Source organism: Heloderma suspectum, chromosome 12 (genome assembly GCF_057233095.1).
Source record: "Heloderma suspectum isolate Gila_16-S chromosome 12, 16-S_ref, whole genome shotgun sequence".
In the NCBI taxonomy this organism is placed as follows: Eukaryota; Metazoa; Chordata; class Lepidosauria; order Squamata; family Helodermatidae; genus Heloderma; species Heloderma suspectum.
Window position 1 is genome coordinate 14,988,377 of NC_139469.1, and position 18,231 is coordinate 15,006,607.

General features: G+C 44.6%; 2 protein-coding genes across 5 annotated transcripts in view; one reads left to right on the forward strand and one right to left on the reverse strand.

Annotated features, from left to right (window-relative positions):
* Positions 1 to 11,128, forward strand: part of CCZ1 (CCZ1 vacuolar protein trafficking and biogenesis associated) — a 30,008-nt gene extending 18,880 nt beyond the window's left edge. The window contains exons 12-17 of one of the 3 annotated variants that reach the window (XR_014785545.1): positions 64 to 181; positions 1,534 to 1,611; positions 1,914 to 2,082; positions 4,416 to 4,574; positions 9,611 to 9,738; positions 10,764 to 11,128. Coding sequence is in view for 2 of the 3 variants with exons in the window: in XM_084818477.1 (XP_084674603.1) it covers positions 64 to 181; positions 1,534 to 1,611; positions 4,416 to 4,574; positions 9,611 to 9,738; positions 10,764 to 10,819 (539 nt within the window). In the remaining variant the exon portion in view is untranslated. The remainder of the gene's footprint in view (positions 1 to 63; positions 182 to 1,533; positions 1,612 to 1,913; positions 2,083 to 4,415; positions 4,575 to 9,610; positions 9,739 to 10,763) is intronic. The other 2 variants (XM_084818477.1, XM_084818478.1) reach the window with 2 other exon arrangements.
* Positions 11,129 to 12,831: 1,703 nt separating this feature from the next.
* Positions 12,832 to 18,231, reverse strand: part of LOC146336569 (radial spoke head 10 homolog B2-like) — a 38,770-nt gene continuing 33,370 nt past the window's right edge. For both annotated transcript variants that reach the window (XM_084818476.1, XM_084818474.1), the window contains 3 exons: positions 17,927 to 18,052; positions 16,562 to 16,760; positions 12,832 to 13,147 (listed from right to left, as the gene is read on the reverse strand). In XM_084818476.1, the coding sequence (XP_084674602.1) occupies positions 12,934 to 13,147; positions 16,562 to 16,760; positions 17,927 to 18,052 (539 nt within the window). In that variant the 3' untranslated portion in view covers positions 12,832 to 12,933. The remainder of the gene's footprint in view (positions 13,148 to 16,561; positions 16,761 to 17,926; positions 18,053 to 18,231) is intronic.

Below are 18,231 nucleotides of genomic sequence, written 5' to 3' on the forward strand. Positions count from 1 at the left end.
AGATGTGGCTGTGATATACATATAGGAGAAAGCCTCATTGTTCTTTTTCAAACTGTTTCCCAGCCTCTATGCAGCCTACGTTGGATTTTTGCCGTAAACTTGACAGCATTGTCGGGCCTCAGCTCACAGTATTAGCTTCAGATATATGTGAACAATACAACATCAACAAAAGGATGTCAGGGTTGGTATGATCTTTATTCCTGTCACAAAGCATCACCTTGTTAATTGTGGACAGATGTTTAAGGACTCTCTAAAATAGGCAAATAGCTGCTTTTGAAAGAGCGTTACCTTTATGTCAAGATATTGCAAATTCCGTACAACGCTGGTTTACTAAAGGTGGATAATGTCTTTAGTGAGGACCCCTTTATCTCTCCCGCTATTGCAGGGGTAGGGAACCTGAGGTCCAAGGACCAAATCCGGCTCACCTGAAATCCCAGTATGGCCCTCCAGATAACCATGCCTCCTGCCCCCCTTTCTCCCAACCACTGGTCATTTGGTGGTTTACCAGCTTTTGTTCAGCTTGCCCCCATTCTAAAAGGTTGAAATGCCTCCCCTGAGACTTGGTTACTGGCAGTCAGAGCTTTAAGCGACAATATTGTGGGCTGGATTTTGTTTGTTTGTATTTTTGGCCCCACCCACCACTGGAATGCAGCCCCCCAGGAGTTTCTCCCAAACTGAATTCAGCCCTCAGGCTGAAAGAGGTTCCTCACCCTTGTTCTGTTGCCTTTTGGCAGGCAGCACGTTCACTGCTACTTTCCTATCACTCCTGCCTGGAGTAGTTCCCTGCATTGAGTAACTGGGTCTATCATCAGTGAGTGAATAGGTGGTTCCTTCACCATCCACTCAGTGTGGCTTGATGTTGTCATCTCATGACGTGGCCAGGGTTACTGGCTGCAGGTGGGTGGGCAGACACTCCACATAGGGATGTCCATCGCTGGGAAATTCGGCCCTTTGGGGGCTTGCTGGATTTCCATGGCGCTCCCAACTTGGCTTGCATTTGTGAGCCAAGCCAGAGTTCCTGAAATCTGGGAATTTCTTTTGAAATGGGGGGGGAGTAATTTGCGCAAATGATTTGCGTAATTAGCACAAATTGCTGCTGCAATTTGCACAAATTCCTTTTGACACAAATTTTAAAAAGATGGAAATCCAAGAACTAGCCTGACTCAATTCAGATCAAGTCGGGCCAGTTCACAGGAAAGCAAGCCGAAGTCCAGGGGGCCGAGCTGATTAAAGCTTGGCAAGCTTAACAACCCAGATGGATTCCTCTGGCATCCGTAACTCAACATACTACCACCTTACACAGCAACATCCTCTCCCTGATCATCTCTCTTGGCAGATCTCTTACCACCTATAATAAATGGGATTCAAACACATGCACCCCGGAGCGAAGGAGAGATAAGCCACTGTGGCTTGCAGGTTGGCTAGAATAGACCCTTGCAAGCTTTGTTGCAGTGTCGAGAGAGACCTTGTCCCCCAAGGACAAGAAAGGTAGATTTGCTGCCTGCCAAAAGGTTGGTTTCATTCTCATCCCAGGTTTGGAGACAAACAGATCAAAGGCACGGGGCGGGAGCCAGGCCACAGATGTCTGTACTGTCCAATGAGCTCTCCAAGGTACGTTCCCCAGGGAAGCAAACGAACCCAAGAAAACACGGACACACACATATATGATCAAGCTGCACAGTTGGGTGAGGAGCATGCAGTCTTCACTGGTGTTTTATGGCACAGATTGGGACGTAACAAGAGTGGGGAGAAGAGGTTAGTCCCTTGCCTCTTGGCTAGTTTCTCAGAAGGGGTTTTGGAAGGGCTGTGCTTCTCCTAGCCAACACCTTTGCTTCCTTGGAGACCCACCTCTCACTCTGGGCTCCCTGAGATTAGTGAAACATACATATACAGCAGAAATCTTTGCCTGGCAGGTTCCACAACTCTAAAAGATGCCTGAATTCCTTTTGGTCTGTCACTCATCTCATCCTGCTGCCTAGTTACAAAAGAAGAAGGTTCCTTATTTTAGGATAAGGTTAGCCCTTGGTATTTGTAATGGGGTGAGTTGTACACGGTCAGTTGGACTGTACAAGAAGTCACAAGGTGAGTTGTTGTTTTTCTTAGTACAAAGAATGGCGGTTTCCATCTCCCGAGACCTTTTCTTGAATAGCTTCAGATTGCTGATGAATAGCTCTATGTGTGTAAAAAGTTAATCCACGTTAGCGAGACACTATTTAAATTTAAAATACAAACAAACCTTAAGAGATCAGCTGAACAAACAATCATCTCAGCTTTCCTTGCTCAAGGTGCTGCTTATTGCACGGTCAGTCTCTAAAACTCAGCTTGATGGTGGGGTTTTCAGCGGGGCTGCTAGAGGTGTGAAAGCAAGCAACTGGGAGTATTGGTGAGAAAATAGAAACAGGGCCTTATTAAGAATCGAAGAGCTGTAGTGAATATATATGTCTCTTAGTTGCATGTCATTGCTATATGTTATATCCCTTTTCCATGCCCTGGAACACAGGGAGAAGTACCAAGGCATAGCAGCAGACCATCGTATGCACTCTCTGTGTGACCTTTGATGTTTAGTCCATCAAAAACTGCCAACCCTTGAGCCAACCCTTAGGACTTCTGGGATCTGAAAAACATAGTAAATGTTTGAAAAACAAAAAGCCACAAGTTTGGGGCTGAGATAAGGGCTTACAAGCCATACACGCATACCTGTAGGCTAAACAGCAAGAATCTTCACTTGGCCCATCCTTATTTATCATTGCTATTTCTTAAAAATATTTTTAGCTGCCCTTCATCCCTGAAGATACCAAGGTTGGTATCAGGGCAATGTACAAAAGTATGATCAGAATTATCATACAGTACACAATAAAAATATTACAGCAGCAGCATAATAAAACCAAGGAAAAGTTAGAATCTTTTCTCTGTTCCATTTCTGGGCTTCTTGTCACTCTTATTCTCAAAAGCCCAACATCTATAATGTTTACTGACTCTGAGATTCAACCAGTTTTATGTTATGATTTTTGTGTGTAGTCATCTTATTTGTCCTTGGGAATATTTGTTGATCACCACCTAAAGTACAGAGTGGAATCCAACAGAGCGGTCAATTGTGAGTCTTATTTCAATATGGCTGTTCCGAGTCTAGGCCATTATGCCTGTCATTGGGCTGAGCTATTAACTTCTTTTTAATGGTGCCAGCAGATTAAAGTGACGGGAGTTTATCTGATTAAGTCTGCCTTAAACTTTAATGTGGTGGTATCCTGAGAACCTGATACAGCTTCTCTTGGTGCTAATGTAACTGGGCTGATATAATAGGGAGCAAGTTAGCTGGCAAGTTAGCCAGCTCGAAGTGTCGTGTGACATTTATCACAAACGAAGCACTAAGTTGTGAATGTCCAAGTACATAAAAGTTTCCAGAACTGGAGATGGCAACAATAAACTCAGTTGTTTTGTCAGAGATAAATTCTGTCAAACTTTAGACTATCAAACTGACCAGCTCCTTATCTGGCATTTTCTTTCCAGGTTGCAGTTCAATTTTTATTTTTCATGGTTCAAAGTGCACTTTATTTTCTAATTGGACATTTGACAGAAGCTCCTTTTTACTTGTGAGCTGGCTTTGTGGTGGTTTGGCTTATAGCTGTTTAATCTGTTGAATTTGGTGGAGCCGCTGGGGAAGGACTGTAGCTCGGTGGCAGATTGCATGCTTTCTATGCAGACAGTTCCAGGTTCAATCCCTAGTTAAAAGGAGCAGAGGATGTGAAAGAAATCTGCCTGAAATTGCAGAGAATTTAGGGTAGTAGACACTACTGGGCTAAATGGACACAAAAAAAAACTGGCCTGGTGTAAGGTAGGTTTCTGTGGCTTTCCTAACCTTTGCCCAAAAAAATAGAACACTTCCTCTTGACCATTGTCCACTGAACAGAACAAATCCTCTTGGATTATTGCATGAGCTTATCAAAAAGGAAATATGCTTCCTGCTTTCACCTAGTGCAATCAGTCAAGCTCAACTCCACAGTCTGGCAGTCTGGTCAGCACTGACAGCTGTGTTAGAAATCTTAATACAAAATGGAGGGTGTCGTGTTCTGTGATGTTGCACTGCAAGAGCAGGCTTTGCCTCTTTTCAGTTCTGGCTCAGCATTTCTTAGCCATTCCCAGTTGCCTGATTCCGAAGTAGCCTTAGCAGATCAAAGAGTCCACTCCTCAGCTTGTCAGAAGCAAATGTTTCTTAATGGCTGGCAGGAACAATCTTTCGACCCTGGCTTAAAAATTAAAGGCTACATTGGCAGGGGGGTTCAGTATGTTAATAATCCAGTCTGGAATCAGTGCCCATCTATCTCTTATCTGCAGCCAATGCGTATTGGTTCTATTTACATAAATGTCTTCCACTGCTGTTTATGTGACCCCTTTCCTTCCCCTTGTCTATTTTCTAGGTCAGAGAAGGAGCCTCAGTTTAAATTTATCTACTTCAATCACATGAACCTGGCAGAGAAAAGTACAATTCACATGAGGAGAACGCCCAGTATCTCACTTACGTCGGTTCACCCTGACTTGATGAAGATTCTTGGCGATATCAACAGCGACTTCACTAGGTGACTTATGCTCCTGCGCCTGTCTTAAGAGGAACACTGAGTTGCAAGCTGAACACTATGCAGTTTGCATTTGTAAATCTGGTAGTGCAGAACTTGAAGCAGCTTTGCCCTCCTTTAGCTGCAATGCTACAGTCAAAGTGATACACTGAAGTGTAAATCTTCATCACAGCATACCCGTGTTTATGTAGGTTTATAGCTGTCATTGTTTCTTAAGACCCAAGTTGGGTAATATTTCCTTATCCTCTTCATCCTCATAACAAAAAACCCTTGTGCAGTATATCACCGTATTATGCCTATTTTACAGTTAGGAAAGTGTGGCAGGGAATTAACAAAAGCAACCCGGCGCATTCATGGGTGAGATGAGATTTGAACAGGGATCCTCCAGGTGCAGGAGTCTTATCAGATGGACCACCCTGGCTTAAAAAGAACCATTCTCCATAAATGCAGTATTTTAGATGGAATTAATGGCACTGCAGAATTTGGTACATTTTTTGAGAGTGGGGAGGATTTACTGGAATTCTGGCACACCATGTTGTTGAAGCATTGCACAAGTGGCAGTAACTGAGTAGTTATATGTAGAGAGAACTCCTTGCCTCTGTAGCCTTCCTCTTCTCGATCCCTCTCCATATCAGTCAACATCACCATTTGTCCTGCTGATCAGGCTTCAGTTCATGAGTCTTCTCTGAGTCAGTTGTGTCATTTCTCTCTGTACAACATTGCAGAAAGTCCATGCATTTCTCTCTTTGTCTACTAAGCTAAAACTCAGACTCTGATTATCTCTAACCTTGACTGCTGCAACCTTCTCCTCTTTCACACCAGAGTCCTCTCACCTCCATCCTAAAGCGCTGCCAGAATTATATTCATCTCTCCTGCTGCACTGTTCACACAATGCATCTTTTCAGAGCCTTTCACTGGCTTCCCATCTCTTTCATATCCAACATATATTCCTTGTCACTTTCAAAGCTATCCATGGCCTTGCTTCACCCTGTGTTTTTGGCCCCTCTTTCTCACCTGTGGCCTCTGCCCCCTTGAACTCTACGACATTCAGTCAACCAAAGGTCTCCTGTTCCTTTCAGTTTATTTATTAAATGTATAAATGGCAGTCTTCTCCTACCAGGCATCCAGGATAATGTAAAATTTTAAAAATCATTAAAACTTATCATAAAGCCAAGAATAGGAGCAAAAACCATACCATACCATAACATTTGCGAGCAGCATCCAAATCAAAATCGAATGAAGAGCGCATAAAACAATACACAGCCAGAACTGGTCACTGACGAATAAGAAGGGGAGGTATTGGCATGCATGGGTGAATAAAACATTGAAATTAAAAAAACCCAAAGGGGGCATACACACCTCAAAAAGAATCCAATGAGGACTGAACATGCTCAGTGGCCTCCAGGAGCCAGGGAATGTTGAGTGCCGGAAACAAAAAACAAAATTGGGGCGGGAAGGGTGAATCAGGCTTCCTGAGCCCCTGACAGTTTTAATGTCCTAGAGGACGTAACTGGAACTCTGAACTGGAGCATTCCTGTTGAGTGTGAGGATATCGTGTTTGCAGGGTCCATTTCCAGCTGCTAATTTGTACTCCTAGCATGTTCCACAGGATTTCTGGCTCATTGATAGAAATCCTATCACAGTTACTAGAATTGCTTAATCCAGAAGATCTGAGGAAATTCTAAAATTGTTGTTGTTTTTAATTTCTGGGGGATTCTGTTGTGTTTTTAGGGGTGGGTAGCCTGCCTGATAGGCGGGAGCGAGGGGGCATGTGTCCACTTGATGGAGGCAGTGGGGGGAGTGTTGGGGGCCAGAACATACCGAGGCTGGACAGCAGGCACTGGCGGAGCGCTAGGGGCAGGCCATGCCAGGTAAGGGGAACAAGGGAGAGATGTGTAGTATCTGTCCCCTGCTCCGGGCCTGTCCAGAGCCAAAGGATGGCTGGGGGAGGCATGACTCCATCTTCTGGCCTTCGTTTGCTGCTCTGCAATGCCAGGTCTGTTACCCAGAAAACCTCCCTCATCCATGACATAATCCTGGATGAGGGTGCAGACCTGGCATGTATTACGGAGACCTGGCTGGCCGAGGCTGCTGCTCCAACTCTTGCAGCCATGTGTCCAGCCAGATTTTCGTATGCACAGCAGCCGAGGGCTGGGGATCGGGGAGGGGGAGTGGCTGTTATCTACTGAGAGTCCTTGGTCTTCACCAGACCCCTCTCCGGGAGACCAAGGTTGCTGAGGACATGTACTAGAGGTTGGGTCTGAAGGGCAGTCTGGAGATTCTGCTCGTGTACTGTCCACCCCGCTGCACGACTGACTCCCTGGCCGAGGTGCTTGAGGTGGTCTCTGATGTGCGTGTACAGTCCCCTAACTTATTGGTGTTGGGGAACTTCAACGTACATTCAGAGACCATCCTCAGAGGAGCACCTCGGGACTTCATGGAGACCATGGCTTCCTGGGAGCTGCACCATATTCTAACTGGGCCCACCCATGTAGCCGGTCATGCACTAGACCTTGTGTTTGTTTCTGGAGAAGTGGGGAGTGATGTGGAAGTTGGGGGTATATCCACCACCCCCTTGTCATGGTCAGATCACTATCTGGTGATGTTGGACTTCTCGGTTTCACAACCCCTCTCCAGGGGTGGAAGACCCATTAAAATGGTCCGCCCCAGTCATCTTATGGATCCTAATGGATTCCTGAACGCGCTTGGGGATTCTCTGGAGCATGGCAATGACCACTCGGTTGAGACCCTGGTGGGTGGCTGGAATGCCGCAATCACTGGGGCATTAGATCAGGTGGCTCCGAAACGCCCTCTACCCCTGAACAGGGCTCGGACTGTACCATGGTTCAATCCGCAGTTACGAGCTCTGAAACAGGAGGTTAGACGGCTAGAGCACCAGTGGCAGAAGTCTCGCTCCAAAGACAATCGGACACGGACTAGAGCTGTATCTTCAGCCTATCACGTGGCGGTGAAGGCAGCCAAAAAGGAATATGATGCTGCCTCTATCGCGTCTGCAGAGTGCTGTCCCAGGAGGCTGTTCCAAGTGGTCTGGAGCCTGGTTGGTCCTGTGGCTCCGGAACCACTGGAGCATTCTGAGGCCTTGGCAAGGCACTTGGCAGATAAAATTGATCAGATTAGGAGTGTTACTCCGCATGCTGTGGATACAGTTAGTGAGCAAGAGGCAACCTGTGGCAAACCAGTTTTGTGGGATCGGTTCCAGCTTCTTCCTCCTGATGAAGCGGACAAGATGCTTTCATCTGTAAGGCCGACCACCTGCTTACTTGATCCTTGCCCATCTTGGCTCATTATGGGCTGCAGAGAGAGACTGGGTGAGGGGATCAGGGCAGTGGTGAACGCCTCCCTTGAGGAGGGAGTGATGCCATCAGCCCTCAAGGAGGCAGTGATAAGACCGCTCTTAAAGAAGCCCTCCTTGGATCCCCAAGTTCTGAACAACTTTTGCCCAGTCTCGAATCTGCCATTTTTGGGCAAAGTGATTGAGTGGGTGGTGGCGATGCAGTTGAAAGCACACTTGGAAGAAACCGATTATCTAGACCCATTTCAGTCGGGCTTCAGGCTTGGGCATGGGACAGAAACGGCCTTAGTCGCCTTGGTGGATGACATGAGGAGGGCTCTGGATAGGGGTGAATGCTCCTTCCTTGTTCTCCTTGGCCTCTCAGCAGCTTTTGATACAGTTGACCACGGTATCCTCCTGGACCACCTGGAGGGGTTGGGCATGGGAGACACCATATTGCGGTGGTTCCAGTCCTTCCTCTCCAGCAGGTACCTGAGGGTAGCAGTGGGAGAGGAGGTTTCGGACCCGTGGCCACTCACTTGTGGGGTGCCACAGGGTTCCATCCTCTCCCCGATGCTATTTAATATCTATGTGAAGCCGCTGGGGCTATCATCAGGAGGTTTGGGGTGCGGTGTCATCAATATGCAGATGACACGCAGCTCTACCTCTCGTTCAAATCTTCACCAAGGTTGGCCATAGAATCCCTGCCCAAATGACTGGAGACGGTGAGTGGCTGGATGGGGAGGAATAAGCTGAAGCTGAAACCTGACGAGGTACTTTTGGTGGGAGACAAGAGGAGGCTGGGGATGTTGACCTGGTGTTGAATGGGGTACAGCTACCCTTGAAAGACCAGGTCCGCAGCCTGGGGGTCATTTTGGACTCCCAGCTGTCCATGGAGGCTCAGGTGTCAGCTGTGAGCCGGACAGCGCTGTATCAGCTCCATCTGATACAGCGGCTGTGCCCCTTCCTTCCCGACCATCTGCTCCCATTGGTAGTACATGCCCTGGTCTCCTCTCATTTAGACTACTGTAATGCGCTCTATGTGGGGTTACCCCTGAAGACAGTTCGGAAACTGCAGCTGGTACAGAACGCGGCGGCTCGCCTGGTTAAAGGCAGCCGCTGGCGAGATCACATCACTCCAGTGCTGAAGGAGTTGCACTGGTTACCAGTTGTTTTCCGGGCCAAATTCAAGGTGTTGGTTTTGACCTTTAAAACCCTACATGGTTCCGGCCCAACCTATCTTAAGGAGCGCCTCCAGCAACACCAGACAGGCCACTTAACAAGATCAGCATCGGATGGCCTTCTCTCTGTCCCATCAGCCAGGACAGCTAGACTGGTGGGGACGAGGGAGAGGGCCTTTTCTGTGGTGGCCCCCACTCTGTGGAACTCCCTCCCTAGGGAACTCCGCCATGCCCCCTCTTCTGCTGTGCATTAAAAACATGGTTGTTCAGGCAGGCATTTGGGGTGGGTTAGGGTATTTTAGAAAGCGTTTTTATTGTAGAATTGTATTGTTTTAAACTGTTTTATTATATGCTGTACATCGCCCAGAGTGGCTGGGTGACCAGCTAGATGGACGATTAATAAATTTAATAAATAAATAAAACAATAAAACAATACCCCAGTGCCCGACTTACTTGCAGGTGTTTAACTACAATCTGTAATGTTTGTTACTGCTTTGGCCTGATTTATTCCTTTATTACTTGTGTGCGCATCCTAAGATAGTCATGTACAAGCTCATTTCTTACAGGGTGGATGATGATGAGGAAATAATAGTGAAGGCAATGAGTGACTATTGGATTGTTGGCAAGAAATCTGATCAGCGGGAACTGTATGTAATTTTGAATCAGAAGAATGCAAACCTGATTGAAGTGAATGGTAAGGAGCTTTTTAAAATGTGTGTTCTTTAAGTACTACTACTTAAAGTATTACTAATATGCTTATTATTACTCTAAGGGCGCAATCCTATGCATATTTAGACAGAAAACGTTCCTGCAACTCCCAGCATTCCCCAGGCAGCCATGTAGAGCCATCAATATGATGGCGCTTTATGAGGTAGAACAGGACTGCTCCCTGCTCCTAGGACCTTATGGTGTAAAATTTAACACTAGAGAAACAGAGGAAGGGCAGGGAAATTGAAGTAGGGGTTAACAGGACAAGAGTATGCATTCCTTTCAGTTACTTGTACTTGCGTTTTCTTACAGTGGGGGTATAGCAAGTAAAGGATTGTGCTGAAGGCTTTTAGTAGATTTTGTTCTGTCAATAGTAATTCTAAAACCTTAAAAAAAATTAAACTGAACCTTTCTGAGTAAAGTTTTTGTAGGTATCTGAACCAAGGCTGTAAAACGAAGTTCAGACCTACTGAGTTCAGATGTTGGGGGTTACTTTTGCCATTTTTTAGCAGGGCCCAAAGATTCTGCATGCCTGTCTTTGAATCAGTTCCCAGAGGGTTAGCCGTGTGAGTCTGCTGCCGCAGTAACAACAAATATTGTGGCACCTTAAAGACTAACACATTTATTCTAGCATAAGCATTCTTGGACACTGTCCACTTTAGACCGTGTCCATGAAAGCTTATGCCAGAACAAATGGGTTAGTGTTTAAGGTGCCACAAGACTCTTTGTTGTTTTTTCTTTGAATTGCTCACCAAATCTGTTTCTGGGTAAGTTCTTTAGTTTTTTCAGGGGAAAAGATTGACTACTCTTCAAAAATAAACTGAATGAATTAAAAAAAACCCTCCCCTGTCCCCCAAAAGTAGTTTGGGACTATAGAGATCATTTACAGATGACATGACAGGAAAGCCCTTAGGATCAGTTCATGTCCTCTAACTAGTACCTTTTTATCTGTGTGTTGAATACTTCTAAGCCTTTAAACACTTTCTTTCCCTCTTTTTTGTCCCCCATCAGAAGAAGTAAAGAAACTTTGTGCAACGCAGTTCAACAATATTTTCTTCTTGGATTGATCAGCAACGGGCTGGCTCCTATGAAGATGGCTTTAAAATGTGCAAAAAGCATTTTTGTTTACTGTGACAGGTTATGAAGTCATATTATTGACTGGAATAATGACAATAGTAAAGCAATACTTGCTTTGTAAGAATCAAATTTCTACTAAAACTGTACACTCTCTGATCATACAATTTTTAGATTTTAAAGTATTTATGTGCAAATTAATTAAACTTGGTCCGAATTAAAGATGCGTCATTCCATTTCTCTGATAATGTTATGTGAATATTTTACTGGAAAAATAAAATTAGTCATTGTTACAATTTTAATGGATCTTCTTCCTCTTTCTTTATGCCAGAGTAAAATTGGTGAAATTATATACAGTTCTTCCGGCAATGGAGGACATAATATTTTGAAGTGGTAGGCCTAGTAGCCTTCATATGGTAGAGAGAGACCAACCACAATAAGGTAATTCAAAACAATGGAAGGCAAACTTGCATAAGATGTTCCTTGCACGGTAATTGCAGAAAAAAGGATGGTGTGAATGTTTGAAATTAAGCCATCATGGGTTGCTGTTGGACCTATTGCCCAATTAATGAGATCTGAGTTGTTTAACCATATGAGTTGTAGTCCATTGATCAATTAAATCTGCATCAGTTAATACCAGAACAAAACAATAGTTCTAAAGAAGAAAGCACTCTTTTTTTTTTTTTTAGAGGATGCACACATACATTACAGCACGCATTGCCTTAGAGGGGATATTTTCTCTTCATCCAGGAGGAAAATGCCACTTCTAAGATGGTGCTTGCCATCTGCAGTTCTTATAAATACTTGTATTAAAAATAACGCTATAAAACTAAAGACCGGTTACACAGGAGGGGGAGTTTCTAATCAATCAAAATGTGTTAAAAGTAAAATGTTGAAGCCTTAGCTGCAATAAGAGCTTTCTGCTGAATTGCCCCACCAAGCCAAATGCCTGTCAGGTGCTGGTCAGCTCCCAGTTTTGGAGTTCCGAACAGGTAACAACAAAAACGATAGTGGGATGTTGGATTCAGTGTGTTGTTTGCGGGAGAGACCACAAACCCCAGACTGCATAGGCTGCTTTGGGGTGAAGGGAAGAAGGATATAGCATAAGAAGCTGGCTAACCAAATCAGACTATTTGTCCATCTAGCCCAGTATTGTCTACTCTTGACTGGCAGTGCATTTTGGGCAGAGGTATTTCACATCATCTGATTCCTGGTCCTTTTTATTTTTTAAACGAGATACTGGGAATCAAACCTAGGACCTTCTGCATGTAAAGCATGTGCTCTGCCACTGACCTTATGGTTTCCTCCCCCCAAAGAAAAGGTCTTATTTTAATCGTATTTATATAAATTGATTCTACTGGAGTTGCATAAAGCACCATGAATCAGACCTGAATCTTGATTCAATATTTATTAAAACAGAGATGCCTCTTGTCTATCAGTGTATTAAATTTGAAAGGCCAGAGAATGGGGGTGCAAACAGATTTCAGGTAAATAATTTTACCTAAATAATAAAATAGATTTCAGGCTTCCCCAACTTGGTGCCCTCCAGATGTTTTGGATTTCAACTCTCAGCATGGCCAGTAGTCAGAAATTTGGGGAGTTGTCCAAAACATCCCGAGGGCACTAGATTGAGGAAGGCTGCTTTATTTAAAAGCAGCAGGCAGGTAGTCACCACTGCACACTTCACCTGGAAATAAATGTGGAATTCCCAGCAACTTCATCCCATTTCTCAAACACACAGGCACACACACTGAGCCTATAGGTCACTTGGAACTTACACCACCTGTATGGAACACTTGCACAAACTATTCCTATGGTTCAATCCTCTGCATGTCAACTTGGAAGTAAATCCCATTGAACTGAATGAGATTATTCTCAAGTAAATGTGAACAGGATTGCAGCCCAACTAAAATAAGGTCACGTTATGTTGGCTGTGTTTTAAAGTGCTTAGAAATATCTGAAAGCTTTCTAAATGGTCCATGTGGGATTATCGTCAAACATTAATCCATTTTATACAAATACTTTATTAATATAATGGAAACCACCTGCATTGGTATTTTGAAATTCTGCACAAACAGATACAGAATCTGGTAGTTGTGCAGCTCTATTACGCCTTTTTCTTCTTCTTCCCTGCTGCAGTCGTCTTGCTGCTTGGTGGTACCTGTGGCAAAATAGGAGATTCTTCTTTTGGCGGAGACACTAGTTGTACAGATCCCTCCTCCAGCTCTCTGCACAAACTTTCTTCGAGTTCTAAAGCTGCTTTTTCTGCTGCAGCTTCTTCCATCTTTCTGGCTTCTTCTGCCTCCCTCATAGCATTAAGCCTGTAGTCAAAGGGGGGGGGGGGGAGTTATTGAAAATGTTCTTACTGTAATCAGAGTAAGTTTGTCTTAAACCAAAAGTCATGACACAATTCAGACATTTCAGTCTAAAGCAACAAGTCCATCAACCAGAGTCCATACCTATTTGGGGACAAAGTTTTATCCTTATAAAATCAAAACAGCCACCTGTGTGGCTTGGATACACACGTTTGACACTTTAAAGATGCAATCTTATGCATATTTAGGTAGAAAAAAGGCCTACAACTCCTAGCATGCCCCAGCTGGCTGGGGCACGCTGGGAGTTGTAGGCCTTTTTTCTCCCTAAACATACATAGGACTGTGCCATTATAGTATCATAAGCCAATAACAGGCATATCCCCTGGCAAACAAAATCAATCTTTTCCTAGAGGTAGTCCACCTGAGAACAAACTGATCTCACAAGTCTTATGGCCAAACATGACGGGTCAGGAGAGGTCTATGAATGGCTCTCCTGATGCCTCCTCCTTTAGTGCAGGCTTCCCCAACCTGGTGCCCTCCAGATGTTTTGGACTTCAACTCCCAGCATGGCCAGTGGTCAGGAATGCGGGGAGTTGTCCAAAACGTCCAGAGGGCACTAGATTGAGGAAGGCTGCTTTATTTAAAAGCAGCACGTGGGTACATCCGGATCAGATACTACGTCGGGTGTGGGGTGTTAAAATGTACCCCTAATTTAAATTGTGCCCATCTTTCCTGCACCCGCACAGCTAACAGTAAGCTTGAGGATGACATAAAATTGAGAAAATGACACAGTGGGAAACAGTCAGTGCACACAGACACACTAGTTCTGCAGCCCTGATCCAAATCTATTCATCCACCCAGCAAAGAAAGAGACCTAGGGCTGGCCCAAAGTAACTTAGGGACATAGTGACAAAAATAATGCAATAAATCAGCCGTCCCCAATCTGGGCCCCTCCAGATGTTTTGGACTACAGTTCCCATCATGTGTGACATTGGCAATGCTGATGAGAGCTGTAGTCCAAAAGAACTCCCAAAACAACAGAAGGGACCTGGGTTGGGGAAGTCTGCAGTAAATCTTCCACAGACCTTTCTTTACAAATACAGAAACATTCACTGAGAGATGTTGTATCGGCCCCCCAAAACTGTTATTTTTACTGCAGTGGAAAACCCACCTGAAAGTTTACCATGCTGTCCGAAATGACACTTTAAGGAATTGCAGACAGGCGCCAACTAGCTGCAGGATAAATGGCCCAATGAAAGGTATCTTTGATCCTCTTAATCCCCATCCTAAAATAAATCTCAGCCGTTTCCTAATTTCAATCAACCAGTGTTTCATGTAACCGCTGACTGGCGTTACTAGGGACAAGCACTTTCTTAAGAAACTTTTTTACCTGCTCCTCTTGGATATAGTATCCTGGAAGAACCTCCCTGAGTGAAAGTCCGTTAGTAGGAAGCAAAGGGAACTCTCCCCACCCCATCACAAAAACATGATTTAATTGTTGAGTGTAACTATTGCACAGTAAATTGCAGTGCTTGCCCTCATATAAATTCTGAACACATTCAAGCACACGCTTATGCAAAAGTATACAATAAGCTCTTTTTCCCCAGAATGGCTTATCCGTTTCTATTTGATATAAGCACGTGTTGATCACAGTGTTTTCAATATTACAGAAGAAGCAGTTCCAGGAAGGAAGGTGGTTTCAAAATAATATAAGCTAAAAGGTGTAGAAATGAACCCCAGTGTGGATGGGTTATGAAACTTTTTGAACGCCCACATACCCAAACAAGGCCGCACCTTTGTTTCTGGGCACACATCCCAAAGCCTGACACCCAAGCAGTAAGGTGGGGCACCAGCTCCTAAATCTGGCGCTGACCCCCATTATCCTTTTATCCTATGGTCTAGATGTGGTGCCAGTAAATTTCCAAGGGACTGAAGCTTTTTCAGTCGAGGAGCTGACATTGCTGTCATCCTCCTCCTCATGACCTACCCGTGTAAGAAAACCCAGCTCGGAGGAACCGAGGGCTTCAAAGATCGCTTTCATCAGTCATGTCAGGACTACATTTCTTTAAGAAAATTATAGCATGGGGAAGGTTTTTGCTGAGTTGGGTTCCAAGTGATAACATGATGTATCAAGAGACGGCACTGACATATTCAGAATTGATTACACCAGCTTGTGCTGGTCTAAAATAGCTTCAAGTTTCTTAGAGAAGAGACACTGCTGCAAGGCAGTTCCCTTGGGACATAAAACTGATCTCGAAAGAGGAACTAAAGACAACTATATGCCATCTTAGAAATATTCCTCTTTGATCCCTTTCTCACATTACTTTCATGGTGGGGACCTGCTAGAGCATGGCTCCTTCCCATGCCCCCAAGCATACTATACCCCATGGATGGGCAACTTGTTTTGGCCTACAACTCCCAGCATCCCTCACCATTAGCTATGCTAGCTAGGGCTGTTGGGAATTGTAGGGCACAACATCTGGAGGGCCGTATGTTGCCCACCCCTGGCACACCCCAACGTGACTTCTTCCCACACCAGCTCTGCCCTTCCCAGAAACCATAGTGCCTCCCACATCGGCCAGAGTTTCTACCATAATCTTTGCAGCATTGGAAGAAGCTGTGGTTCAGCAGCTCCCACACTGCAAAGCTAAAATGAGAAGCAGCCATTTCATCTTACCCACTGTCTAACGGCCAAGTCACAGACAGATGCACTGTTTTGAGAATGGCTGGAATGGTACCTGCAGCAAACTGCTTGCCACTAGGTACAGACTAGAGCTGCAACCTGATTCAAGAAATGTTAAGCAATTAATCATATGAATTTTAGGATGGGGGGGAGTGCAGGCTAGCTGGGGCTCATCCTTGCAATGCTAAAGCCTGAACCTAGAGTAGCCACTTAAATGTCGCAAATCAGAGGAAATGCAACACCAAAGAAAGAGGACATTGATTTGCATAATATTTGGATATGCTAATATATATAAAGAGAGAAGCAAATTTAGAAATAATGACTGGAATTTAAATAGAAATACAATACATCACACTATAACAGGAAAGATTGACTACCTGCTCAGTCTGCTGTCCAGGGACTAACTGGGGATGGGCAACTTCAAGGCCCCTGCTGCTCTCCCTTCCTAGGATTCATCATCTTTCAACTGGTCTTGGACTGTGCAGCCCTTCAAACAGAGGACTGTCCTCTGTAAAGTAGGGCACCTGGCCACCTGTGTCTGACCTGGTACAAGGCAGCTTCCCATGCTATTTTCCACCCTGGAAAATGGCCACGAAGGCCTAGATATTCTTCACATGTCCCCACTGAAAACAGCCAAGACGTCTAGAAAAGCAGCCTGTTTTGGTGACCCTTTAGCAACTGTCAAATGTTTGAGTAGGTAACAGCTATTATCCCCACACAAAAGCCCAAATACTTACTTTGCTTCCTCCTCCTCCTCTTGAATCTTCTTCAGCACAAGTAGTTCGGCTTCCCGAACCCTATTGTCTAAGATGGTCTCCTGCACAACTTGCAAGCGCTTGTAGCTGTCAAAGAATTTGTTGACAAAGAAAATGTATATCTGACTCATCCACAAACTGAGTTTGTCCTTCTGGTCATTTTTGGCTTTTTGGAGCTTATCTGTAAGAAAAGCATTTGGAGTTTTACTTGTAGGAGAAGGGCCATTGCTCAGGAGACAAACACTTGCTTGGCATGCAAAAAGGTCCCAGGTTCCATCCCCAGCATCTCCAGTTAACAGAATCAGGAGTATGGAACCTAAAAAGACCTCTTCCTGAGACCTTAGAGAACTGCTGCCTGTCAAAGAAGACAGAACTGGGCTAGACAAATAGTCTCACCTGGTATAAGGCAGCTTCCTTTGTTCTATGCAATGTTACTAGTCTATGCTCAGTTGCACAGTTCAAGTATGATTCAGTTGGGATGTCAGTGGGACTTAACTGTACGCTGGGTTGCAGCCATGGTGAACAGTCATTTTCCATCATGGAAATCTTGAAAAATGAAGTTACCATGTTCTTGTTTCATGTCCTTTTACTGTCCTCTTGTGACAGAAACAGGAAAGTGCACTCTGCAATTCCACAGCTCAGGATAAACAACAGAGTCTTGTGGCACCTTAAAGACTAACAAATGTATTATGGCATAAGCTTTTGTGGACATGGTTAACTTCCTCAGATACATGAAGTTTTGTCCTCCACACTTCATATACATATACACATGTATATATGTACATATACACATAATTGGGAAGCAGGGAGAGAGAATAGGTCAGAGGGAAGTGAAATGAAAAATACCTTAACAGTAGCCATGCACAAAACAGACATCCTTGCATTGGTGTCACTTCCAACAAACCCACCTGCTAGCTAGGATACAGTAAAGGAATGTTTAAATATATAAATAAATACAAACGTGATTGCTGTGGAGTGTGTGCGCGCGCGCGAATGTGTTAAATACACACAAACACGTATACACTCGCATATACATCAGGCTTTCCCAACTTAGTGTTCTCCAGATGTTTGGACTTCAACTCCCATAAGCCCCAGCCAGCATGACCAGTGTTCAGGAATGCTGAGAGTTGTAGTCCAAAAATCTAGAGGGCACTAGGTTGGGTTGGGGAAGGCTGATTATAATACTATACTATACTATACTATACTATACTATACTATACTATAATACACACACACAGACACATGCAATGATTTACTGAGCTCCTAAAAGCAGAACGGATTCTTTACGGTGATGAACGAAAGACCATCCACGTGTATTAAATTATTAAGACCTCCTAGTTCTCTCACCTGCTAATTCTTTCAGGGGAGCACTAAGAATTGCCTCTTGCTTCGTTTCTGAGCTTGGCCGAATCTGAGCGAACACTTCCTCTTTGTCTTCCACAACAGTGGTGAAGGTGACATTCGGAGCTGTGGCTGAGGGGGCGCAGGGAGGAGAGAATGCAGAAGTGATGAATTGCCGACCACCACCTTATTTAAAAGAAAGACCTTCCTGAAACCAGGTGGAATGGGGGAGGCTAGCGATGGACCCATGTGCTCCCCTCCCCACAGGAGCACTCCTTGTCCTCAGCACTTGACTGACAAGACACAGCACC